The sequence below is a fragment of the Pseudorca crassidens genome, chromosome 17 (assembly GCF_039906515.1).
Source record: "Pseudorca crassidens isolate mPseCra1 chromosome 17, mPseCra1.hap1, whole genome shotgun sequence".
In the NCBI taxonomy this organism is placed as follows: domain Eukaryota; kingdom Metazoa; phylum Chordata; class Mammalia; order Artiodactyla; family Delphinidae; genus Pseudorca; species Pseudorca crassidens.
In genome coordinates, this window is record NC_090312.1 from 8,850,492 (window position 1) to 8,877,751 (window position 27,260).

General features: G+C 53.6%; 1 protein-coding gene across 2 annotated transcripts in view; it reads left to right on the top strand.

Moving 5' to 3' along the window:
* Positions 1–4,634: 4,634 nt before the first annotated feature.
* The window catches only part of NDRG1 (N-myc downstream regulated 1), a 55,543-nt gene continuing 32,917 nt past the window's right edge, over positions 4,635–27,260 (top strand). The window contains exons 1-3 of one of the 2 annotated variants that reach the window (XM_067711198.1): positions 4,635–4,762; positions 17,769–17,849; positions 21,184–21,219. In XM_067711198.1, the coding sequence (XP_067567299.1) occupies positions 17,787–17,849; positions 21,184–21,219 (99 nt within the window). In that variant the 5' untranslated portion in view covers positions 4,635–4,762; positions 17,769–17,786. Of the gene's footprint in view, positions 4,763–5,502; positions 5,662–17,768; positions 17,850–21,183; positions 21,220–27,260 lie in introns of those variants that run through there. The other variant, XM_067711197.1, reaches the window with a different exon arrangement.

The window sequence follows — 27,260 nt, forward strand, 5'->3', positions numbered from 1 at the left end:
TGTCCCCCTTTTATTGCTTAAGCCATTTGAAATTATGTTTATGCCACCTACACACTAATGAGTTCTAACTAATGACAAGAAAGGAAAACGCACAATGCTCTGGGGGCAGAAGGTGGTGAGAGCATGCTTATCCGTGCCTGGTCTATCGGCTGCCGGCTTCAAGTACCCCCTTTTCAGGAGGGTTTTTCTAAAACCTTGAGAGTAGGTGAGATCTCGGGTCATACGGTCTTCTAAGACTCTGTGTTCTTAACAACGTGTAACAATGCCAATTATAGAATCATGCCGTTTTCATTTCTTTATTGCTAGCACTTCACATGGTGCCTGATGGATTTTAAATGCTAGACCAACTACGTATTGAATTTTTTTAAAAAGTGAATCTAGTTGGAGAAGAACAAGAGAGGCTTACTGGAGGAGCTGACATTTGCCATAGCCTTGGAAGATGGTGACCCAGTCAGGATGGGCTGTGTTGGGCTGCAGTGACACACACCCTCAGAATGCTAGTGGCACGTGGCAACAGGGTTTATTTCTTCTCCTTGTCACGCGTCCACTTTGGTCAGCTGGGGACTCTGCTCTGAGTTTCCTCCTTCCAGGGCCCAGGGGATGGAGTTTCTACCATCTGGAGTCGTCAGTGTGGCTGGGCTAAGAATGGTCAGGACAGGAGGTGAATTATAGGCTGGCTGTTAAAGTCCCCATCTGGAAGGGACACAAATCACTTCCACTCCCCGTTCACTGGCAGTGAAAATCATACCCATGTGCCTGATTTCAGGGACGGTGGAAGAGCTGAAATAGGGGTGACCAATCTGGTGGCATCTCAGCTCTCAGCATCTCCTAGATCAGTGTGCTCCACACCAGCTTTGTTCTCAGGCAGGTCCTTTCTAGATTAAATCAGTGTTTTCCCCAGATGAGTGACAACTCCAGAGAAGGGGATGTAGGAGGGCTTTCTAGAAGGAGAAAAAAGCTTGGCCAAAGGTTCAGAGGTGAAGACGTGAGGGTCTACTCAAGGGAAAGTGGTGAGTAACCCAGTGACTGAAGGACGGAGAGAAAAATGCGGACATGTCGAGGGACATCTCCGTTGACACACGGGGGAGGGGTGGTGAACTTGGCAGGCAGCGAGAGCAATAGAAAGTTTAATTAGGCAGGACCTATGATTTAGGTTATTCAAGATGCCAGCCAAGCATGGGATGAAGGGAATGGAGAGGGTAGATGACAGAAGTGGGGCGGCCGGTGGGAAGCTCGTCAAGAACTACTGCGGGATCATATCCCAGAGTAGCTTCATCAGGGCTGCCCTGAGCCGGCAGGTTAGTAGGTCTCTCTGCAAATATTTGTTAAATACATATTAACTATGTACTGGGTTGAATCCTGTCACCACTGCCCCCCCTCCCCCCAACAAATTCATTTTCACCCCTCAGAATGTGACCTCATTTGGAAATACGGTCTTTGCAGAGGTAATCAGTTAGGTTCAGATGAGGTCATATTGCATTAGGGTGGGCCCTTCAGCCAATATGACTCGTGTCCTCATAAGAAGAGGAGAGGTACAGAGACAGAGACACAAGGGAAGAAGCCCATGCGATGACAGAGGCAGAGATCAGAGAGATGCAGCTACGGGCCAGGGAACACCAAAGATTGCCTGCAAGCGCCGGGAGCTGGAAGAGGCGGGGAGGATTCTACCCTGCAGGCTGCAGAGGCAGCAAGGGCCCTGCTGACGCTGTGACTTTGGACCTCTGGCTTCCAAAACTGTGAAACAATACATTTCTCTTATTTTGAGCCACCCAGTTTGTGGTAGTTTGTTACAGCATCCCTGACAAACTACTACAAACCAGGAGCAAAGAGACCCTGATTTTTATGGGCCAAACGTTGTACACCTCTTCATTTCTGTTCAAAGTAAAAGATTCATTACAGACCCTGAACATACGCTAACACCTGCCCTCCTCTGGAATTGTTTTGCTTTTGCGGATTTTCCCCATCGCTCACAACTGGACATTATATGTCAAGGATGCCCTCAGAGGACTGGGAGAATATACACAGGTCCACAGAGAGAGATCCTTCCACTTGGGCTCCTGAAGCAAGTAGAGAGATCCCTTCCCCTCCCAACAAAGTTTCCAAGCAAGGCTGCATAAAGTAAGGAGAGTTCAGGAATAAACGTTTGCATTCACTCACTTATTCGACCAGTATTTACTGGATTTCTGTATGAATCAGGTACTTTGCAAGATGTCAGGAGAGGTGGGATGAGATGATGATGGTGATGATGATGATGATGGTGGTGACTAACATTCTCTCGAGGGCTTTCTACGCGCCAGGCACCGTTCTAGGACTTTTCACAGGTCCTTTACATGTAGTAACTCATATTTCTTACGACAACCCTAGAAGTTAACTCTGTCATTATGAGTACACCTTCTCCACGAGGAGGCTGAGGCAGGAAATTACAGAACTTGCCCAGGGGTAGAAAGCCGGTGAGTGGCAGAGATGAGATACAGATGATCTGCAAAGAGATGAAAGTAATTGGCTTCCAAGGAGGCGCGGGAAGTAAGAAAGTTGGGGGGTGGGGTGTGGAGGCGCGAAGGCTATTGTTTTTCCTAACAAGCTTTGTAGAATTATTAAGCCAGGACTGACCTGCCAGCAACTTGATAAATTAAACACTGAAAAGTTAAAGGAAGGGGAGGTTGTTAGAATGGGTCAGTGACTGCCGTGAACATGTACTTGTTGATTAGAACAACTCACAAGAGAGGGAGACATGGATTCTGGAGAAGCTCGAAGATGGGGGGCGGAGCCCAATACTAGAGTGTGGGATGCTGGGTTTTCAGGGACACTTTCTCATCTTAACGGGAGGGGAAAATAGGAACTGCAGCAGTGGGCTCATAAAGTGTGGTCATGAGGTCTGACGGCTCCTCTTGCCCCGAGGAGACGCAGAGAGAGGCAGGGTAACTGCCCAAGGTACCACAGCTCCTGGGTGTTGAAATCAGGCATTCTTCCCCTGAACTCCAGCTTTCTCTTGGGTCTCTCTCAAGCCTGAGTACCCATGAACTCCAAGAAAGAAGGCCGGGAAGAATGATGCCTATGGTCGTTTTAGTTAGAACAGCCTATGAAAAGAATTTTGGTGTTGCTAACTAGAAATTTCCAGGGACATTAGTCCAGAAAATCCAGTCTCATTCTGTGATGGCTTTGCAGCACACGTGCATTGACTAAGCAAACCTAATTCTACTGCTGACCAGCGAGAAAGAGAAATAATTTAAACAGTTCAGTACAATTGCACCCACGTTTGGCTCGGAGAGCTTCTGCTGTCTCAGCTGGCCTGGGCTGGGGGATGCGGAGGTGCAGGAAGCTCTCAGTTCCCTGGGGCTGCTCCACAGGATGAGCATTTTCTACCCGTGTGTGTGCAGCCGGGGCTGCCCCCAAGTCAGTCCTTCCTACAGCGAAACGCAAGAAAACGGCTTCATCTGGTACTCAGTGCACCGCAGAAACAACAATGCATTGCAGCACTGAAGGAAAACGTGGCTGTGTTGGACCCATGAGAGGGAGTCTGGGACCCAAACGACACGTTCATCAGAACTCTTCCAAGCTGATGTGGACTCTGCAACGATCTCCTTTCACCCTGGTTGAAGAACGCCACCCCTCTCAGAACGTTCTCCTCCCCTGTAGAATTCTTCTTCTCTCCTCTCTTTGCCTCTGGTGCCTTGTCTCCTCTGCCCTCTCACTTGTTCTCTGCTCGTTGTGTTCCACAAGGCTGGTTTCCTAAGCAGAAGTCTAGCCTCCCATTGGGCAAATCTGGCTGCAGGTCTGGGCTCCTCTGTGTGCCCCACCCCCAAGTCTTCCTCAAAGCTTCCACTTGTTAATGAAGGAGTAGGCAGCCTACTCCACTTTCGAACTGGACCTTCTATATTTTTGCCAGGTAATAAACCATAGGGGCTCAAGAAATGTGTGTTCAAAGTCAAAATGGGGGAGGTAAGGGAAAATGGATGTATGTGGGTGGGGTAAAAGAAAGCTGGCCTGCAGACTGCTAGACCGGGGAGGGTGTTCCTACAACAGGGTGGATCTGGAAAAGGTAGACTTTTTGTTCATTACCATGTCCCCAGAGTCTAGAACAGAGCCTGGACAGAAAAGGTGCTCAATCCAGTTACCCAGTGAATGAGCTCAGCTTAACCTTCTTGTGCAGATGGAGAAAATGAGCCTTGGGGCTCCTGTGCTATGAACCCCAGGGAAAGGACCTTGCCTTTTCACTCCTTTTCCCAGAATCTGAGCACAGGACCTGGCTCACAGCAGTGGCTCAATAAATATTTGTGGAATGACAGAATAGGTAAATATCAGAGCCCATGCAGGCAAATGGGACACACAGAGGAGAGGCAGGCCACTGCCTTGAGCAAAGCCTGGGATGGTGGAGGGAAGAGGTTTACCACTGGCAGGCAGATGGAGGGGGAGGGGCGCAGGTCCCTGCAAACACAAGTCTGGGCAAGGGGCCTGGGGACAACGACAGGGTCTTTTCTTCACCCATAAAATGATGCTCTCGCAGTGCAGTGATTCTCACCGGGGCTGCACATTAGAACCATCTGGGACGCTCTTAAAAGACGTCTGGTCTGCCATCCTTGAGATTCTAACCAAACTGTCCTGGGGTGGAGCCCTGGCACGTACCTTATAAAAAAGAGTTCCGCCGGGCATTCTGACCTGCAGAGCGGCTTAAGAACACGGAGTCAAAAACCAGACAGCAGACAAGGAAGCTAAGCGTCGAAAGGGCGCTCAGTACAAGTTCTGGGATCCAGAAGAGGAAAGAGTGAGAATCTTCCCTTCCAGCCAGGGGCCTGGGGGCGGGGAGAAGGGCGGGAAAGGGCGGGTGGGCTCAGAACTCTGGAGGCGGGTAGGAAGCGGTGCGGGGGGTGGGGACGGGGCGGTGTCCAGGCTGTAGGATGGGCTGAGCAAGACGGACGTGATTAAATGGGAGCGTGCATTTCAGCGGAGAGCTGATGCAACAAGGCAGGGGCATGGGGTGAGAGTCGCAGGGAGCGGGTCTCCGGGAAGCAAAGGAGGCAGCTAAATGGGGCTCGGGAGCTAAAACCTGGAGGAAGTAGGGAATCGCCCGTAAGGGATGTCAGGGCGTGGCGCGACGGGACTCGGAAGAAGAAACTCTGAGATGGAGATGGTCACACAGAGACACACGGAAGTCCCCATGCACACGCACGAGCGCGCACAGGCACACGCACCCGCGCACAAACGCATCCCCGGTGCACACACGCCCGCTGCACACGCCGAGGCCCCGGCCTTCCGGGCGAAGGAAGGGACTGCAGAGCCTAACGGCCGCCGGGACCGGAGGCCCCTCCCCGCCGCGCCCCTACTCGGGCTTGCGCAACAGGCGGCGGCTCCGGCGGGCGCCCGCCGCGCGCTGCCCCAGCACGGCCAGTGGCGCCCAAGGGAGCGGGAGGAGCGCCCGCGAGGAGGGAGCGGCGAGGGGTGTGTCCCCGCTGCGAGCCGGGCCCGGGAGGGCGGGGGCGGGGCGAGGCACGGGGGGCGGGGCCACAGCGCCTATAAAGTCGCCCTCCTCCTGGGCATAAACAAACCTCCCCTGGCTCCCAGCTCAGGCTCGGGAGTGCACGCCTCTCTTCGCCGCTCTCCTTGCTCCCTCTGGGCGCCGCCAACCTAGCTCCGGCTCTTTCTGCTTTTCTCTCTCAACCTCAGGTAAGCCTGACGCCCTCTTCCCGCCGGGCGGGGAAGGATCGGTCGCCCGTGGGTGCTGCTGCAGCTCCTGGTCCGCCCTTTGTGGCCCCGCGGAGCTGCAAGTGCTCGGCTTCCCCGTGGCGCGAGGGCGAGAGCGAGCAGGGGCTTTGGGGGCGCGGGCACTGCCGGAGTGAGGGGTTTCGATTCGGCTACAAGAGGAAAAAAAGGTCCACGTTCACCTTTCCCCTAGCTGAGGAAGTGGGATCCTGGGGGTCGGGGTCGGGGGTGGAGAGGCTCGGGGCACACCTTGACCGCGCTCCCGGGGCCCTCCCAGATCACAGCTGGCGCCGCGGGCCGGGGGGCGAGCTGGAGCTGGGAGCAGGGGGAGGGACCAAGAGTGCGTGTGTCGGGGGCGGGGTGGCGTTTGTCCCTGCAGTGGGGTGTCTGGGGAAGGAGGGGTTGAGTGCGCGTGTGTAGAAAGGCAGTGGGTAGGGGTGAGCGGCGATGGGGATGAGGCGGGAGAAGGGGGCGTGGGTGTGCCTGCTTCCCAGACTGTGCCCAGAGTCAGGGTGCGTCCGAGGGGCGGGGGCCCATTCAGCCTGGAAGCAGGGGTGGGGCGCGCTTGCGTGTGTGTGTGTGTGTGTTCGTGGTGGGGTGGGTCCGAGGCGTGTCACAGCGCGTGTGACACGCGCGGGAGCGAGGTGGCAGGGTGCGGCCCCCAAGGTGGCCTGGGGTGGGCACTGTGGCGTCGCGGAAGAGGTGGCCTGGGCCGGAGGGGGCTTCGAGTGGCGTCACTTTCGCCTCCGCCCAGCCTCCCCCGCTTCGCCTCTCTCCCCTGCCTCCCGGGCCCGCCTCTCCTGCCCTGCAGGAGGAGAGCCTCTGGAGTTGCTCGGACGTTCTTGGGCCATCCGCCGCGGTCTCTGGTTCAGCCGTGGGCAGGGCGTGTGGTGCAAAGCGGTGCGCTCCGGGGCAAACGCGCGGTCACCGCTTGGGTCACGTTAGTGGCTGACGCTGGGATTTAGTGGCTCTTTTCCTTACCCCTCCCCCCCACCCCAGCCCACCAGTCCCACTCGCCCGTCTGTCGCCTCTGCTGTCAGACGTCCCTGTGGGTCTGGGGCAGCACGGATTTGTGGCTTGGAAGGGGGAGGTGCCTGGCAGCTGGTGGGGGAGGGTAATCTGGGGGCGGAGGGCCCGGTTGTCTTGTGCCCGAGACCAACTCTTCTTCGCAGATGTCCTGGGCGCTTCAGTTTGAAGTTTGTTTGGTTCCTTTGAGCTACTGGGAAAGATTAAAGATTCGAAGAGAGTTCAGCCAGTGGCCACGCAGGAGGGCTTTAGCCTCCTCCTAATGGCCATTAGCCATACTTCACCTTCTCCTAAAGAACAAAATAAACACAAACCGTGTTCTTGCTATGAAAAATGCAGTTTCAAGGCAAACCTTCCAGCACAGCCTCCTCCTTTATAGAAATTCTGGAATCGTTACTGAGTGTCACAAACGTGAACTGAAATAAGCAAGGTACAGAGAGTGCCGGCCCCGGCACCTGCCTTCAAGGGGCTCACCAAGTAGGGGAGGAATGCAGGTGCGGGTGCAGCCCCCAGCCCTCTGTGGTGGTAACTGCTGGAATGGAGCGGCACAGGGTGGGAGTCAGGGGAGGGGGGGAGGTAGAGGTGGTCTGGAAGTGCTGGGAAACCTCCAAAGGGACAGTGCTCTGGTGTAAGGATCGAAGCCTGGGATGTCCCTTCGTAGCTTTGCAGGACCTTGTGTCTCATTAGAGAGTGAGAAGGAAGGTGTTGCCTGCCTCGCCCCATCACTTGGCACCTGGCCCAGGGCCAGGTCCTTGGGCAGGGATCAAATACAGACGCTGAATGAATTGAATGGCTCCTTCCCTTGTGCCCCACTCCCCGATGATCCCGCAGGTAGCCAGCATCCCGAGGAGGCAGTAGACCTTTCGGTGGTAGCATGTGCCTGGGCTTTCCAAGCAGACCTTGGAGCAGCTCTTAGGGTCTCCTCTCCTGAGAATCAAATCCAGGATTACTATCCATTGGTTTGATAATTTGGACTGGAATTGAAAACTCACACAACTTACTGGTCCGACTTCTACCCATTTTACAGATGGAAACTGAGACAGGGAACGACTTACCAAGGATGAGCCGAAACCGGGAATCGGCTCTCCATGACCCTTTCCAGGGGTCTCCTGGCTGGGATTGAAGGTGGTGAAAGGGGGTCTCAGTCTTGAGAGATTTATTTTCTGCTGTCAGAGGGGCAAAAATAAATTGGATCTTCACTGAGTTTCTGGTGAGGAAACTTTCCAGACAGAATGTGGGTGGTTGATTGATTTTCAGTGTGAATTGTGTGTTCTTGAGAGATTAGCAGACTCAGTCTAGTGAGAAAGGGCTGCAGCCCCGCTAAGCGGTGGTTGATGGGATTTGGGCTGCCTCCTCCAGCTTGGACCCCAGATCTAAACAGAGCTGGACCCGCCTTTCCCTCCCCTCAGTGCATTGAAATCTGGCCTGGGCTGCCTCAGCAAGGAAGGGGAAGAAAGATCGCATTGTGTTTTTCTGATGGCCTGAAGCTGCAGTTCTTCCTTGGGACCCAACTCCAGAGAATCCCATCCAAGGCGTGACTCAGAAGGCCCTGTGCTTCAGAAAGGAAGCCAAGGTGATGACTCAGCATCTGAGATTCTAGCAAGGAGGGGGCCTGACTCAGGCGGAGGGGGCCGGGGAGGGACAAGACCTTTCTCTCTTCAGATCAGTGGCTGTATCCTCGCATCCCCTCTCATCTTTGCAAGAGCTCTGCTTGGGCTGTCTTGGCTCCATTGAATGGATGAGAAAACCAAGGCCAAGAATGTTGAAGGGACTTGCTTGTGGGCCACGTGACTGAACGTGGGAGAGCCAGACTTAGAACCCAGGGAGTCAGACTTGAAAGCCTTTGTTCTTTTTCATGATAGCGTGTTGGGGTGATTGCATAAGGGCTTGAATGAAAAGTACAGAGAGGCAATCAGGAGCTCTGGGCCTCAGTTTCCTCCCCTGAAAAATGGGAATAACAGACAGCACTGTCTCACTGGGACGTGTAAATATTAATTGAGTTAATCCGTGGAAGGAACTGAGAACATCCGTGGAAGGAACTGAGAACAGTACTCGCCTGTGAGGACACCGTGAGGGACTTTGCTGTCAATCAGTTCCACAAATGACAAGGCATTTCCTTGGCAATCAGCGGCAGGAACCTTTGTTCTAAACTTACCCAGACCAGTGGGAGCACCTGCAATGCTGGACTCATGTCTTGCTTCTTGAAGTTTTTCCAAAAAGCTAGGCTTGGGCTTCCCTGGCGGCGCAGTGGTTAAGAATCCGCCTGCCAATGCAGGCGACACGGGTTCAAGCTCTGGTCCGGGAAGATCCCACATTGCCGCGGAGCAACTAAGCCCGTGCGCCACAACTACTGAGCCTGAGCTCTGGAGCCCGCGAGCCACAACTACTGAGCTCGTGTGCCACAACTACTGAAGCCTGCGCGCCTAGAGCCCATGCTCCGCAACAAGAGAAGCCACTGCAGTGAGAAGCCTGTGCACCGCAACAGAGAGTGACCACTGCTCGTTGCAGCTAGAGAAAGCCCGCACACAGCAACAAAGACCCAACGCAGCCAAAAATAAATAAATAAAATAAATACACTTATTTAAAAAAAAAAAAGCTAGGCTTATGCTGAATGCATAAAAATGTAATGGGAACCTGGTCTGAAATGCAGATTTCCAGGCCTTGTAGGTCTGGGATATGCCAGGAATCTGCATTGTTTCAAAGCTCCCTGGGCTGGGCTGGGGGTAGGGTGTACTGAAGGCGGCCAGAGTTGAGGATACCTGCTCCAGAATAATGGGTAGGGGGAGAGGAAAAGAAAGGGGTGGCCACATTTCTCATGCCTCCAGGGTCTGGGGACACAGTACTCAGTACGTAGCTCTTATCTGGCTAACGTGACTTGTGATTTCAGGGCATCGCCTGGTTCAGTTGAGATAGGAGACATCCTTGCCATTTCTCAGGTCAGAAAACCGAGGCTTGCGCAGGTCACTTGCTTGTCCAGAATCAAGTGATGGGGTTCTGTTCCACGTGAGCCGCCCTGGACCTTTCCCCGCCCACATCCTTCTGGACCTGTCTTTAGAACTTGAACTTTGTTTCTTGGATTCATTTCGGGCAGCCCTTCCTGCCTCCCTGATCTCAGTCTGGTTCCAGCCCTGCCCTTCTGCTTGCTCTCTCTCTTTATGTTTGGAGACAGAGACAGGCGGGTTGGCCATTTCTGCTGCAGAACCTGAGGAGGTTAAATTCCCTGGACACTCACTTGGCCCCCTGCTGTGCCAGCCCAGGCTTGTTGGAGCGGGGTGGGCAGGAGGGGTGGGGGACTCTTATCAGGTGTGCATGGAGCCCAGCTCTCCAGGGTGGGCGCCTTGTGAGAAGAGACCTGGGTAATCCTGGGAATCTGACTTGGCACCACAGGACAGACCAGATTACAGAATTCGGGTCCACACAGAGGTCTCTCTTTGACCCAATCTTTGATTCCATTTACTGAAGACCTGCCAACCCCTGCTCACCCGGGCTCCAGCTCCAGGCGTTTCCATTCCGGCAGGGCTGTCCCTCCAACAGGTGGTAGGAAATGGGGCTCGTTAGCAGTCTGGGGGCCTTATCTTTTATAGATTTTTTTTCCTCCTTAAACCTGTGGAAACCTCTGTACATACAAATTTTACGCCCATGTGCAGCTCTGCTTAAAGAGGTGGATGGGGACCAGGGTTCCATCCTGTTCCCCCATCTTGACCCCCGACTCCACCCTGTTGGCTTTGAGAAGGTTCTGGGCAGCCCTCTCTGAATGTGGGTGTGAGAGGCATTCTTACGAGGCAGGTAATTCTGAGGACTGTCTTAGCTGGAAGCCTTCACCTCCTTTTCCCTCTCCTTATTAATCATTGAACTTGTCTCTTTTCTCCAGAAAGCCCTCCCTGGCCTTCCCCTCCGGGAAGGCAGGCTGGGTTAGGTACCCTTCTTGGATCATTCTGGGCTGTCTCAGTCACCCTTTTCCCCGTAGACCTGAGAGCCTGGCACTTAGTAGGCGCTCAATTAATGTTGGTCCAAAGGAAACCTCCACTTATTAAGGAAATAACTTGGGCCCTCTTGTGTAGGAAAGGTCGGAAGGCCATCCAGAGGGTAGAAGCAGCAAGACCGTTTCGGGGAAGGATCCCGTCAGCGTGGCACTCATCCCATCTCGGGGACAAAGGGTTTTGTAGGAAGAAACTACATCCACATCCAATGCGAACACTGGCTCCGTCTGTGTGCTTTCCACAAATTATCCCACAGACCATCCGGTGCCACCTATGCTTGTCCCGCAGATTCTCAGAAAAATCCTCTGACCCCCCCAGCATCCTCCTTTGGCCTTCCATCGTTCTGCTCGTCCCTGCAGACGGTCTGATCTTCTCTCTGCCAAACACGTAGCTGGGCTGCCAAAACTCCGCTGAGAACCTACAGGAAGATCCTGGGTGGTGTTGCAGGGAAGGGGGTGGGCGAGGACCAAGTGCTGGCCCCTCCCTCTTCCTGCTATTGTGTCCCAGACACACTCCCTGACCTTCTTGCTGGTTCTGTGCTGGCCGAACACAGACAAGTTCCGTTTCAGCTCTAGACTTGTACCTGGGGAATGCATGCAGCTGGGTGTGTCTTCTCTTTAGCGATTCCTTTTTCTTTTTTTTTTTTTTTTCATTCTTTCAATATCAGTCAGTTCCTTGAATGCTGCCGAGGTTTAACCTCCATGCAGAGCAGCAGGGGCCTCGAGGAATTCTGATCGTCTGATCTGCTTTTCCGCAATTGCGTTGTCACTGTTTTATTGACTTTTGAAAGCCCTAGTTTTGACTTCCCTTCCCCTCAACTGGGGAACTTTCTTGAAGGTCCAGTGAGTCCAGCCATATTTTTTCCTAGGTTTATTACTTAAGAAAAACATTGAGAGTTAAGGCCACCAAGTTCCTCACCCTCCCCAGAGCCTTGAGTTTCGAAAGGTCCAGAAAACATCAAGAGAACCCACCAACTGCCTGGTAGCTTGGCATCAAAATCTCTTTGGCAAAGAAAGGACCAAAGAACGCATTCACAGCAAGGCAGAAAGAGGCAAGGCAGAAAGAGGCAAGGCATACCCCAAGGCTACTTTCCTTGAGGTTAACGCAGACAGGGGTCTGTTCTCTGGAACCTTCCGGGGGTTCCTGTATTCGGGGAAGATGTTGTGGCGACAGCAGCACCCATTGATCCCCCCGCCCCCCTTTTAAATTCTGTTCTATAAAGAGCCCAGTGTGCTGGAAAAAACACCTCTTTCATGTGGCTTGGAAACCAGGCGTGTTCTGGAGCAGACAAGATCTGGACCACTGGCTGACCGTCACAATCAATGCAAACTTATCAACAATCGCTCCTGGGCCCTCTCTCTCTGCTTCACTGAAGGACTCCAGGAGGCTGTGGTCTGCCTGCGCCTGCCCTGCACACCTGCACCCACGTCGAAGGATGGAGTCTAGGCCTTAAGGGAGTCACATGGGCCTTGGCGTTTGAGCCTCAGGTGACCCATCTGTAAGCTGGGATGATCAGATCCACATTCTTCCAGGGACCTCCTTGAGGAACAGATAGAACAATGCAGTGAACCCTTTTTCAAAGTATTGCATTTGCCATGTCAGGAAGGCACTCTGGGGAAAAGCTAAACACAGAAGTCCTTCTGGGTATTGTGAAGGGAGAACAGAAAAGTCTAAGACGTGGGCTGGGCCTCTCATGGTGGCTCAGGGGGGCTGAGAACCTACAGGAAGATCCCGGGTGGTATTGCAGGGAAGGGGGCCTCTCGTGGTGGCTCTGGGGGGCTGCCCATGGTAGAGGGAGAAACACATGACTCCCCCAGCTGATCCACACAGGGGAAGCCTCCTGGGCACACATATAGCCCGTCCTCAGCACATCCTCACCCTGGGGCTGGGTGCACGGTATGTATGTCCATTTAGAGCAAGCTGGTGTTGTGGTCAACTGTCCCCTTTAAGGTTGCTTTAAGCTGTGTCATCTTGATGCTTGGCGACTTGGGGTACATTTCATAATCTCTCTGTGCCTCCGTTTCCCTGTCAGATTGTTCACGCTAAGGTCCACCTTCTGGGGTTGCTGGAAAGCTCAAAGGAGGGACAGAGTTTGGAGCCCGGGAGGTGCACAGAAGTTCTTGCTGCTGCGGTCCTGCTGTGCGTGTGCAGGGTTTTGGCCTCTCCTGCTGAGATGGGTGCATCTTGGGACTCCCAGAGCACATCCTGGATGTTTGTCTGCTGGACACCCCCGCCCTGCCTCGGGGGAGTTCTAGGGGCCCAGCAGAGCTTGCAGATAGGTCCCCCTGTGTGGCTTGCTAGAAGAGTGCCAGAGCTGGAGGGAGACCCTGTTTAATGGACAGGGAGGGGTCGAGGCCGGGAGGAGAGGTTCTTCCAGGTTCCCAGGGCAGATGGATCCAGGCAGAGCCAAGCTGCATGGGGCCCTGGTAGGACCCCAGGGCGCACGGCCCTTTTGTCTGCGTGCAGCACCCTCCCCTAGGCTCCCATCCATCCTGAGCTTTGGGGACCATGTGCTGTCCATAGAACACACGCCACGTATTTAGTAGATGGGAAGCCAAGGCCCAGGGAGGGGATGAATGACTTGGGGAAAGTCACGTGGCGGGTTTCCATGCCCCGACTCCTAAGCGGTGTTCCTGCTGCTCTACCAGGGTTTTTGAGAATCCCAGGCTCTGTGTCCCCTCGCTCTCCCGGTGACAGGTTAACAGCTCTCACGTGGCCTCATTGCCTGAAATGCCTCTGCCCGCTGCCTTCCCAGTCCCCGAGGTCACCTATGTCCCTCCTCTGGACAAATCTCAGTCTTGGCTTCCCTGGAACCCATGAAGTCCAGCTAATTGCTGACTGACTCCTGGGTCTGTTGAACTGGAAAGGTATTTGCCCGCACCCCTTGGGCCTTTGTTACTCATTGACCTGTGTGATGGTGCATTGGGTCTGATTGCTGGAAACCCATGTGGCACCTGCTGAAGCTCTTCTCTGTGTCCCCTGCTTGCTGGGCCACTCGGGGACTAAGAATGTATAAAACATAGTCTTGTGTCCCCACAGATGTCCGCGGTCTCTGAGGCAACCAGAAAAGTGCACTGATTAATTAAGCAGCTATTTGCCACATTCTGTGTGCCATAGTTTCATTTAAGCCCCGCTGCTACTCACTGGGAACAGGAGTTGTTATGCCCATTTTATAGATGAGCAGACTGAGGCTTAGAGTTTAGATCACAGAACCAATCAATGGTGATGCCCAGGTCTGACCCTCAAGTCTCCCTGCCTAGCTCGTGGCTACCTTTCACTTCTGCGATGTTGGTTTTCTCAGAATTCCTTCTGGGCAAGTAGGTGGGAGAGGAAAATGTGGTATAAACCAGTCTGGCAGCTGGCCTTGTGACCTGGAGCCCCGTTTTGGGCACGGAGTGGGGTTTTAGCAGGAGGAGGCCTGTCCCAACCTCATTTCCTGTCTGGAGCCGCTTCCTTCTGTGCTGAGACACAGTTGGCAGGTATGGCCCCAACTCCATGCTGCAGGGTGGCTGGGAATCGGACTCCTGGGCTCCCACCCCTGTGCCCTGCGCGGCCTGGCCCTGTCACCCCCTGTCCATTGCATGATTGCCTCAGCCCTTTTCAGTCCGACACTGCGCTGGGACTTTGCAGGAGGCCGTGGAGAAGGGCAGGGACGGGCATCCAACGCTCGGCCTCAGGTGCAGGGAGAGAGCTTGCTGAGCCAAGTTGGGCCTCAGGTCGGCTGTGGGGAGTGACCCTGGTGTGACCCTCCGAGTGGCACCTGGTGGGGGCGGGGGCACCAGCCAGAGCACCCAAATCAGGTCCCCTCCCATCGGTCCCTGACTTGTCACATAGAGTTGTCAACGGAGCTATCAGGGGTCCTTTCTCTCTCTGCTCAGTGCCTGCATGAGAACCTACTGTACGGGAAAGCCATCTCCGAGTAAATCACCGTACAGTCCACGCTTGTTGGAACTCAGATGGTCTTTGAGGGCTAGTCTTGCCGGGGGGTGGTGGCAGATGATAGGAAGGGGGGGCCCGAGGGGCTGCTGGGAGATGTCCCTGGCTTCACCCAAAGCACGTCAGCTTTCTTCTTAAAGACAATCAATTTTTATGTACTGAACTTCCTTGTAAGGTTTCCTTTAGGCAAACAGCTTCTGAACCAAAAGTTTGCGAAGTTTTTGGATTGAGGCGACAGAGACAGGGTGAGGGCTGGCCTCAAGTGGCCTAAGTCGGCGGAGCTGGGTGCCAAGCAGGCTGTCTTCTTGCTCCTCCAGTAGCGCAGGGAGGGCGGTGGGGGGCATGGGGAGGGGGAAGGTTCAAGGTGCACCTTCTGCAGCCCATTTGGGCAGCCTCGGTTATTGCGGGCAGTGACCTAGATGGAGGCCCCGGCCAACTCTTCCTGTTGGGACATTTGCAGTTACGGCTATCAGCTACAGGCTGCCCCGGGCCTGCAGGCACCCCCCTGCCCCGGACAAGAAGAACTGGAGCGTCCCTCTGCTTTATCTGGTCTCCCTGCAGACCTCGGCGTCCTGGGGACCTCACTAGCTTCTTCTTGGTCTAGGCCAGGGTGTCTCAGCCTCTTCCCTACTGGGACCAGATAATTCTGCTGCGGGAGCATCTTGTGCGCTGTGGGATGATTAACAGCTGCCCTGGCCTCCACCCACTAGATGCCAGTAGCATCGCCCAGTCACGATGATCAAGAATGTCTCCATAAAAAAAAAAAAAAAAAAAATGTCTCCAGACAGCGCCAAATGGAGGGGGGGAAGAATCACCCTCGTTTAGACAAACACCGGGAGAGCTCTCCGTGGGCTCCGCCCTGAGCCTCCCCAAGGCCCTGAGCACATGGAGGGCGGCGCCCTCACCCAACCCGCCCAAAGCAGCGATTCTCAAATGCTGATGTTCAAGGGATTCGTGCCAGTTTTCAACCCACTGTCTCTTGGGGTCTGGGAAGCTGGGTTGTCGGAAGGAAAAGAAGGCGTGGAGTAAAGAGATGTCTCTGGGAGCATGTTCGGGAAGCCAGGAAGGTTGGACTTGAACTATTTCTTGTTCTGAAAGAGGATGAGGGGGCAGGTAGAGGCCAACAGTCTAGTGGGATCATGGCACCTGGCAGCCAAGGAGACCTGAGCACACCGGGCTGAACTGCAGTCTGGGATGAGCCCTTATAAATGTAGACCTGTTTTCACAGTGTTTCACTCTTGTGGTCTGGTGATCATGTAAGAGTGAATTTACGTACAAACATTGCTCTGAAGCTGCACGAAAGCCGTTCATCTGTCTATTCAACAAGCGAGTTGAGGCCCGACTTTGCACCTGGCTGTGATGCTGGGAGCTACAGGTAGGGAAGGGAAGGGGCCGGGTAGGCTACCTGTCCACAGGGGGCTGAAGGAGGCCTGCCCGGGCCCGCGCAGGGGGTAGCGGGAGACCCCAACTTCATCCCTGGCTTCTGAAGGAGCCCCTGTGAAATGGAAAGTCCTTGCCCTCTGAGCACGAACGGTGGCGTTGCCAGAGCCCCGGGCTTCTGGAAGTCTCCCTGCGCTGTGTAGGCGAGGTGTCCCACGGCCAGGGTCTCGGGACCACGAACACGCTGAGTTAGCAAGGCCGGCAGACCTTGGCTTTTCATGCCTCCTGCTTCCAAGCTGGCAGCTGCCCAGCAATGTTCACAAATATAAAACCGACTTTGTTTTCAGAATGTTCTGGAGCCTGGACTCCAAAGGCTGCATAAAGGCATTCTTGTGGGGCTGGTTATCTGCTGGGGAAAATCGTGCCGGGGCCCCAGACCCGAGCGTCCCAGGGGATCTGCCCACGGAATGCCATGTACGGCGGCGCAGGGCTGGGGGCCGGGTGGCCCCTGCTCTGTCGCCCGCTGACCTCCGAGAGGTGTGTCATAAAGAGGGCTCTTCTGGGTTCGGGGAGCTGGATCTTCAGAGGAGCCCTGGGCTGGAAGTTCAGAGACTTGCATTCTCTCTCTGGCTGTTAACGTCTGCGGGGAGCTTGGGGCGAGGTCCCCATCCTGGAAAGGAGCAGCGTGAGGGCCGAGGTCAGGCGGCTTTTCACCAAGTACCCGACGCGGAAGGTCTGGGTCTGTGACCTGAGGGTCCCTGGCCTCCTCCTGTCACTTACTTCTTCACCCTGTCTCGTTGGCCTCTGCCTGCAGCACGGAACCCTCATTCTGGACTCTCTGTGCCTCACCCCGGTACTGGTGGGCGCTTCGTTCTCCCAGTTTGACTATTCATCCGTAACAAGAAACGTTTATGCCACCAGGTCCTTGATTAGGCAACCAGGTGTGCGCTCAGTAACTGTCACCGCCCAAGCCTCGCTCCCCAGGGAGTCGATTATGGTGGCATTTCCGCCGCCCGAGCTCTGCTCAGCTTAGCTCCTTTGGTTCTTCTGCACTTGCCTGGGCGTCAGAGCCAAGGAGGACCTCTTCTGCCGCACCCCGATCTCTGCCCGCACCCCGACCCTCCCCACCCCTGCTCTCCCACCCCTGCTCTGGCTCATGCAGTGCTTTTTGCCTCGAAAGTCCTTTTTCTTTCAAAATCCTCCTGAGTGGTCAGTGTCAGACCCCTTGGCGTGAGGTGTTCCCTGCCTCCTGCCCCTCTCCCCCACAGCATGGAGCAGAGTGCCCTGGACAGAGCTGGACACGGGGGCGTCTGCGTGGCTGCCCCTCTGTTGGGGCCCCTCTCGTTTGAGGAGGAAGAAGGAGGAAGCTAGTGCCACGCCTGCCTGTGGCGGGCCTCTGCGACCTTCTGCCCCCTTTCGGTCGTCAAGCTGGGGCTGCCTGACTTTGGGCTTGGAGATGTGGGTCTCCTTCTAAAATGCAGGGAGAAACGTCTTCGGTGTGGTGGGTGGTCTTGGACTGGGTGTGAGGGCCTGGTTTTGAGTGTAGATGCGTCCGTAAGCCTCAGTTTCCCATCCTAGGAAATCTACTCCCCTGGGTCCCCAAGAGTGGGATGGGATGGGGCGGTGGGTAGGACGTAGGAGCTGCTGGGCTGTGCAAGTGAAGGCTTGCTCCCTGGCCTCAGATTTGCTCCTTTCTGAAAACATGTCCCAGCAGGAAGCGCTAACCTCCTGGTCTCTGTCCCTTTGTAGGCAGGTGACAGCAGGGACATGTCTCGGGAGCTGCAGGACGTGGACCTCGCTGAGGTGAAGCCTTTGGTGGAGAAAGGAGAGGTGAGTGGAGATGCCCCTGGCTAACCCCATCCCATGCCCACTCGTACACAGGCATACGTGTGTGCACAATGGGAACACGCGTGCATGTACACTGCCACGTGTGTATACATGCACACACACGCACATGCCCACTGCTTCCTGGTTTCCACAGGTCACCTTTTCCAGGGATGCAAAGGGACAAGAAGTACCAGTTCAAGTCCCAGCTTGGCTCCCGAGTGCTAAGGCACTGTGGCCAGGCCTCTCACCCACCGCTGGCTTTTCTGCCCTCTCCTCACTGATCTCATTTGTGAAGTAAGGACATTGAACCAGAGTTGTCACCTCCACCTCTGGCATCCTGTGGTTCTAAAACCTGCAGCATGAAGCCCGTTGTCCATCGACTCTGTCTGCCCCATAGCTTAGAGGTTAAGGCCACATACACTGGGACCAGACTCTCTACGTTCAGATCCTGCCTGTGACACCCTGCAGCTTTGTGACCACCGGCAAATCCTTCAACCTCTTTGTGCTCCAGGCCCCCAACTTTAAAAAACAGTGACACTAGGACTTATGGCATGGGGCCAGGGTGAGGATAGAGTGGGTTAATTCATGTGGAGCCGTTAGAACCCTGTCCGCCCTGAAGGGGACCAGCTTTGCTCATGAGCTCTTGTTGCTACAATTATTACCATCTTTTTGGGCAAACCTTTCAGGTCGACAAGGCCTCCCTGTTGGAAACAGAAGCCCCTGCCCTACAGCCCAGCCTGGCATGATCCATCCTGGACCGGCTGTGGATGGATGTGAAAAGGCTTTTCATTTACATAGTTGACGCTGTATTTTTAAACTATGTTCGTGTCCCAGTTCTCACGGAGCCTCACAACGGCCGGTGATGAGACACCTTTTTTTAAAATGTAAAGCTCAGCTTCAAAAGTGCAGTTACTCTGAGGTCAACTCAGTGCTTTTGAAAGTAATAATTAGCATGCCTGAGCCACGTCCTGTGTGCCTGTCTCTGGGCCAGTCACACTTCATGGATTTTCTCCTGCTAAACGGAAGGATAAGGCTGTGGTTGATTAGAAACTAGGTTCATTGATTGTTCCCATTTTACAGAAGAGGAAGCTGAGTCTCCAGGAGGTTAATTTGTCCTCTTGGGTCGGTCACATGGTTACAAAATGTGGGGCTTGGAGCCAAGCTCAGGCCAGCTGCCGCTGGAATGGGCTTATGACTCTGCTAGTGGCTGCTCTGTTTTAGGTCCATTAGTTCATGGACTTTTCATTATGAAAGTGGGAGGCAACTTTCTATTTCCCATTATATAGATGAGGAAACTGGTCTTGTTGGGAAGGGAATTGCCCAAGTTCATTTGGATATAGGTGACACAGCTAGTATTAGAAGCCAGGCCAGGCGAGGCTGCAGAATGCTTGAGATCATTCCCATGCTAGGGGTCTGCAAACATCTGCTATAAAGGGCCAGATGGTAATATCTTAGGCTTTGAGGACCACATGGTCTCTGTTGTAACTACTCAGTTTTAGAGTTACGGCATGAAAGCAGCCCTAGACAATATGTAAGCAAATGGGCTTGCTGTGTTCCAATAAAACTTTATTTACAAAAAAAAGGTGGAGGAATGGGGAGGGCCGTAGTTTGCCAACTATACTACTATTCACTATTCATGCTGCAAATCCATTTCCTCTTCTGTCTGAATCTTTGACACAGTATTGAAAAGCAAACAAACATACAAGAAAAAAAACAACCCCTAGGCGATACAAATACGTATCAACATATTCTTATCCCTTTTGAAAAACCATATGAAATAGTATACCATGCTTTGCTTTATTTATTTAACCACTTACGATGGAGACCTTTCCAACGTCAGTCCATAGAGCACTTGCTTCTCTCTTTCCAGTGTCACAGTGTTCCACCACATTTATTTGACCAGTGCTCTGTATGTGGACACTTGGGTCCACATTGCCATTACCAACAGTGCGGCAGGATGTTCATACACTCGTTGGATCTTACATGTACCTCATTTCATACACATGCAGGTGCAGCTCTAAGGTAAACTCCCCAAGTGGCATCGCTGAGTGCAAGGGTAAATGCATTTTTAAACACAGCATTTATATATTTTAGGCAGCACAGCGCTACCCTTGGAAAATTTTACTTCTCAAACAAACGTCTAAAAGGTTATCAACCCCAGGTTACATGTCAGCCTGTCTCTAAGTAGATATTGACCCTTTCTTTCAAGGTTTAGATGGAAGTAAACCTTCCAATTCCTTAGATTGACTCAGCAAAGCGTTTTTAATTAGGTTTGCTATTGGGAAGTTCTTCCTGATGTCTGTCCTCGATCTCGATGACCTCTGCACTCTTGTTAGCATATTGAAGGTTAGAGTTGTTCAGAATAGCTTTTCTACTCCCTCCTAGCAACACACACACACACACACACACACACACACACACACACACACACACGAAGTATTTTTGGCCACATTTGCTTCCACCTGAATTTATCAAACTCCCTAATGTTCTTAACCCCAGCCCCAGGGGGTGTGAAGCTATTTTAATCTCTCTCAGCAGGCGGCTGTTACAATCTTATCTTCCAACCCCTGGCTGTCCCAAGGGGTCCTCCTTCCCCTTCCATCACCTCTTTTGCCTTTTGCTCTGCTGAGCGGTTTTCTTTCATGGTGGGTAGTGGTGGGTCTAGCTGGGCCTCCGCTTTCAGGGGGTGTTTGAACTCCATCTCTGAGCTGAGAGGAAAGCATGCCAGTAACATCTCTTGGAAACTTTGGCCCAGGGTGGCTCCAGCTTCAACTCTGAGCTGTACTTTCACTGCTACCCAGGGGACAAGGGCCCCTTTCCTGTCTTCCTGGGCTTGGCCTGCCAGTGTCAGCTCTGATAAAAGATGGAGTTTGGGCTGGACACTCAGAATTGTTGGATTGAGGGAAATGCTCTGTTCTCCTCTTCCACCCATGAGAGATTGGACTTTAATCTAGATGATAGGCTGTCGTGGAAGAAATTTAAAGGCAGTAACATGGTCAGGTTTGAGCTTTAAAAGTATAGCACATAGGTGGAGACAGAGATCAGTTAATAGGCAATTACAGTCCTGTATCTCTCAAGCTTGTGGTCAGCTTAGACCTTCAGATCTTTTTTCGCTAAGGCTGCAGTCAAAAAGGAATCCATCTACTGTGTCTACTTTTCTGCTGGACTGCTATTCTTTGAGATGAAAAGTCTCTCTCTGTAAGGCATTAGAGAGGCCCCACAGAGGACATAGGGTAGATATAACAGACTCAGGGCATGGAGAGGTCCGTGTGTTCTGACATTATTTCTCTGCTCTGGGAAACTGATGAAACTGACCATGTCTCTTGTCTTTCCACAGACCATCACTGGCCTCCTGCAAGAGTTTGATGTTCAGGCAAGTAGAAGACGTGGCTTCCCTTCCCCCTTTCCTACTCTGTCTTCTCTCTTTTCCTCTTTCTTCCATTGGTTAGATCAGTGTTCAGATGTTAGGGGTAAGGGGAGAGAAGGAAGTGGCCTCAGCTGATTCCCCACACTCAGCTTCTCTCCCCGGAGAGAAGCGCGTTTGAGTTCTGGCCAAGGGCGTAGAAGCCAGTTACCCCCTGTGAAAGCAGGACAGATATCCAGCCCCCTTCAACCCTGCAGAGCTGGGCCGAGCTGTGGGGCGTGTGTGGAGGGAATGGCAAGACACTGAGTGGGCTTGGGACCCTGCGATGGGAGGGAATGGAGGAAGCAGAGGCTTGACGTTCTTGGCTGTGCCTGGGAAAGTGAAACCAGCCTTCTCTGTGGTTTTCTGGCTCCATCTCTGCTCCAGGTTGACATGAGAGCTAGGTGGGAGGTGCATCTGAAGGTCTGTCCAAGAACAAGTTTTGGGGAGAGTGGGTTGGCCTCTCATGGCCCAGGGGCGGGTCAGAACCTCAGGAACTGTAAATCCTGCACTCATTATCCCAAAGCTGCATGGGCCCCATGCCGTGCCAGATGCTGGGGGTGGAGCCGGAAGCCTGAGCACATCCGGGTCCTGTGGGCTTCCCGGAGAAGACAGGACTGAAGAGAGACCAGATGCAGGCCGTCACGCTCACCTGGACCTCTGCCTGCACATCACACAGGTGCCCGGGCTTCTGGCCCATTCCGAGCCCTGCGTCTCCATCATACCTTTCACCCCCTTCACCCCCAAATAGCTCACTCATCCTCCTGAATCTCGTATTTCAACGATCGGCCCACCATCCACCAGAGGCTGGGAATCTTGGCGTTGTCTTTGGAAGGAAGGGGAAAGAGGGAGAGGGGTTGGAAACGTCGGCTGGGGTGAAATCAGGGAGGTGAATGTGCGAAGATCACACTCAAGGTGTGTGGGCCTTAGTGCACTTATGCGTCATCCTGGCTATACCTGGAGACCCCCCTGACCCGCGCCCGTGGAACCCACAGGGTGTGTCCGAGGTGTTGGTTTCTGTCCGGCCGTTTGTTCTCTGAGGCCAACACATCCTACTGTGTAACACTGACTTGTTCAGAGCACACTTATTACACCACCACTGTGCACCAGGCCCTGGACATCCACACGTGTGACACCTGAACTCTGCAGGGGACGCCCCACTGAACCCCAGCAGTGCTATGCAGTCGGGATTGCTGTCTCCATTCTTAAAGCTGGGGAAACAGGCTCAGAGGTTAAGCGTGCCTGGCCCTCAGTTGCACGGCTAGACAGTGCCCGGTGTGATTTGACCATGAAACCTGCTTTTACAGCCCCCTAGCAGCGTCTGTGTCAGGGCCAAGAGCAGGCAGCCTGAGCAAGGGTTAGCAGCCGTCACGTGCCCTTTACTTAAGAGCGGTGCTGGCTTGGCTTGAAGGCGACTCCGTGAGCTGGCAGGGATGCCGCCTGCCCGAGGGAGGTCCTTCCAGCCTGGGGCCCTCTCGCCTCCCTCGCTGTCAGTGGGCGTCTGGGGCAGTCTGCAGGGACAGCTCGGGCTGGGACAGGTCATTTCCACCCCAGGGGTTTGTGATTAAAAGCAGCTGAGCCTGGAGATGCCCTCTCACCCCCCGGGAGCAGCTCTCTGACTCATCAGCCCTGGGTTTATAGCATCACTGCTGTCCCAGCCTCTCGGTGCATCTGCAGTGGATGAACTCAGATCAGGGCTGGCATCTCCCCATTTTATGAATGAGGAAACTGAGCCACCCAGACGGTGGAACTTGCCACAGTCAGGCCACAGCTGAGATGTCATGGCATCTTGGACAAAAGCATCTTTTTTTCCCCCTTTTTTGAGTCAGGCCAACCGGGTTTAATTCTAGCTGACCTTTCAAGGTGTGTGCCCTTGAACAAGTTACTCAGCTCTTCTGAGCCTCCCTTACCCTCCATCTGTAAATTTAATAAAACAGTAAGAATGACTGATTTTGAGCGCTTACTGTGTGCCAGGCGCTGTTCTAGGCAGGCCGCCTTTGCTTTAATTTAATTTAATTAAGTGCACGCATTTACTCTTTGCGAGAGCCCTGGGCGTGGGTTCTGGTATCGCCTTATTGCAGGTGAGTGGTGCCCCCAGGTCATGCAGACAGGGAGGCCCCCCCCGACTTCCGGGCCCCTCCCCATCTCTCCCGGCTGTAACTCAGACACCAGTGCCGTTCACAGCGGCGCTTACTGCTTAGAAAGCAGAGGCCACACTCTCTGCAAGAAGGCAGGTCATAGGCATGGATGGACATGTGGAAGCGACCCTTAGACTCCGGGGTCTGGGAACCCCCTGAGCCACCAGCTCCCCCCTGCACATGTCCCCGGGGGTGGGAGGAAACGTGGTCAGACCTCCAGGCACACTTTCTCCTCTGGGGTCACTGCTGGTGGGGGCTCAGCGGGGTGGTGTTGACTGAGCCTGCAGCCCTACTAGAGCTGGAAGCCAGGCCACCCGGTGGGCTCAGCCCACCTTTGTGCAGAGGAACAGAGAGGGACCTGGGATGGGTAGGACTAGGGCAGCTCCCTGGGTCCAAGACTGAGAGGAGGCAGGGCTATGAGTAGCTCAGGCCCAGGACAATGGCTAGTCACTCAGCCCCACCCATCGCCGACCGACCATGTCTGGTTTGTTCGTCCCACTGTGACTCAGACTGTCAGCTCCCTGCACCTTCTAGGCCATCAAAGGTTGGGGGACCCGAACCCATCACTTCACTGGCTGTATCGGCACCCAGAATACAGACCTCAGTCTTCAAGGAGCGCTTGGTCTCATGGGACATGGCCTCTGGTTCTACTCTGTTATACTTGTTTAAGAAGAAGAGAGTCAGGGTTCGGAAGCCACTTGCCTGAGGTCCCCTGCAGTGACAGGAAGGTGGCACCAGACCCCGGGCCTTGCCTCTTCCAGCCCTGAGAGCTTCTCGTTCTGCCCACGCCTGATGAGGCTGGTTTAATGGTGCTTCCTGCGAGCCAGGCCGTGTGCTAAGGGCTTCCCGGCCAATATCTCATTTAACTCCTCAACAACAGCATAAGCAGAGATACCGTTATCTTCATCGTTCAGATGGGGAAACTGAGGCCGGAGGCTGGGACTGGGTATCCCACCCAGGTCTGTCGGAGCGGGAAGGAAGCCCGTGCTCTTACTGTGCCATTCACGGGCCGAGGTCTCTGCCTCTCCCGTCCCCGGGCCAGAGCTCCCCCCGCTGGTCTCTTGTCTCACAGGACACTGGGTACATGGGGGTGCTCTGGGAAAGTGGGAGGTGAATAGGTTGTCTCCAGGGGTCCCAGGTTTGGCTCACCCAGCCCCTCAGTTTACACCTGGGGAAACTGAAGGACAGAGAAAGAGGGGAATCGTTTGTCCAGGCTTGTGAGGTGCGGGCAGCTGAGGGTGATGACATCTGATCCTCTGTCTGGTCGTTTCCCACCCTCCTGAGAACAGGGAGAGACGAGTGACAGGGTAGTAGAGCTGCAAAGATGCAGCAGCCGTGGCAGCCGCGGCCCTGGCTGTTCGATGGGCTCTGGGGGCTGTGAAGCTTGAGTGGCAGCCCCAGGGGCTGGCTGATCATTCGGGGCTGGGCTGGGCGGGGCTCCGGGCAGGGAGACTAACGTACTTTCTCTGTCACTGAAATGTCAGCTCTCGGTCCCGCTCCCGCCACCGAAGCAGCCATCCCCTCTGTGGTTTCGTCTTCCTGCAGCAGCCTTTTGATGTCCCTCCTCCCCAAGGTCAAGGCCACAGATTCAACCAGACTCGAGAGCCGGGTTTGCCCTTTCTTGGCTGTTTGACCCAGAGCAAGATGCTTCACCTCCCTTCAGCCTCAGTTTCCTCATCTGTGAAATGGGGAAATTCGCTCCAGCCTTGTGTAGAGAGGACAGTGACAGAGGGGAGCCCTGATGTGATGTTTCCCAATCAGTATTGGTCCAATAACACACCTGCTCTACCAACTGTATCATGAAGTTCTTCCAATTTTTATTTTTGTGTGTGTGGTGAAACACATACAACATAAAATTGACCATCCTAACCATTTTTAAGTGTCCACACTCCAGTGGCATGAAGTACATTCATAATACAGTGCAACCATTCCTTCCATCCATCTCAGCACTCTTTCTTTTCTAAAAAAATTTTTTAAATTAATTTTTTTATTGAAGTATAGTTGATTTACAAAATTGCATTAATTTCTGCTGCACAGCAAAGAGACTCAGTTACACAAGTTTATACACTCCTTTATTATATTCTTTTCCATTATGGTTTATCCCGGGATATTGAATAGAGTTCCCTGTGCCCTACAGTAGGACCTTGGTGTTTATCCATTCTATATGTAATAGTTTATATCTACTAACCCCAAACTCCCAGTCCATCCCTCCCCCACCCCCTTCCCATTGGCAACCTCCAGAACTCTTTCCATCTGGCAAAACTGTAACTCTGTCCCCATGAAACACTAATTCCCCATTCCCCTCCACCCAGCCTCTGGCAACCATCATTCTACTTTCCGTTTCTAAGAATTTAATTACTCTAAGTAGCTCACGTAAGTGGCATCACACAGTGTTCGTCCTTTTGTGATTGGCTTCTTTCACCTAATGTCACGTGAGAGAAGTTTCATCCAGGCTGTAGCCTGTGTCAGAATGTCTTTCCTTTTGAAGGCTGAATAATACTCCTCTATATGTCTAGACCGAATTTTAATTATCCTTTCATCTACCAGTGGACGCTTGGGTTGCTTCCGCCCTTCTGCTGCTATGAATAGTGCTTATGTGATCACGGGTGTGCAACACCTGTCCAAGACTCTGCTTTTAGTCCTTTTGGGTGTGTACCCAACGTGGAATTGTTGGGTCCTATGGTTATTGTAGATTGCTAAAATTTTGGTCATTCAAGAAACCTGGAAAACGTAGTTTATCTCTTCTCTGTGAAGATAATCCCTCGCTTCTGTGTCACTCTTGACGGTTTGCCAAGCACTGTTATGCGCTCCCTTCTCCGGGCACAGGTAGTAGCAAGAGCAGGGGACAGGAGTTTGGGCCCTGCGCAGGCGAACTTGAAGGTGGCTAAGGCTGGAGTGGGCGGGCTGCCACGTCCTCAACGTCAGCAGAGTGGCAACCTGAAGACCACAGAGGTTAGCCTCGGCGAGGGGCTGGGGAGGCAGGAGACGGCTCATCAACATCGTGCCCCAGCCTGGGCTGAGCCAGTGAGTCCCAGAGCTGTCCTGGGAGGTGGATGCATTTTCCCAATTGTGCATTCCTTTGTTCCTGGAACAAATGCCTGCTCTGTGTCTGGCATTGTCTTAGGTGCTGGGAACACTGGAGTGAGCCTGACAGGCAGTGAGCCCTCTTTCCAGGGGCTTCAGTTCTAAGCGAATAGCTCAGCACCATTCCCCGTGTGTTGCCCGGTTTTGCTTTCCCACTGCTCACAACGAACTGTCTTCATCTGACAGATGGAGAGCCTGAGCGCAGAGAGGTTCAGTCGCTTGCCTGAGGTCACGGGGTGGGAGAGGGGTAGGGCTAGGATTGCACCCAGCCTCCTGACTCCCTAGAAGGGGGAGGCAACACACATGAAGGATTCAGCAAAATGACAACCCCAGCTACTGTACGGGCTTGGAAGACGATGGTGCAGGTTGATGAGATGGGGCAGGTTAAGGGGTCGGGAAAGGCTTTTGGAGGAGGTGACATTGGACTGAGACCTGAGTGATTTGTGAAGTCGTATGACAGGAGAAGATTAGGGACCGATCACCCATGCAGAGGCATTGGCACATGCAGAGGTCCCTCTGGCTTGGATTCTGAGTCCTCCAAGGGCGAAGTGTATTCTTCCTGGAAGCTGTTATCTTACAAATGAATCACAATATTTGAGCTGCATCCGCGTGCCGAGCGACACTTTGTCAAGGTCGTTTCCAAGAAGATCTTTGGATAAAACTATATTCATTTAGATTTGGCTACTAGATCTTGTTGACTCATGATATCTGTGAAGGTTTCCCAGATTTCCAGCAGTCTCTAAAATCGTGGGCGTGGGTCGCTGAAGGATGTCCTTCAGAGGATGCCGT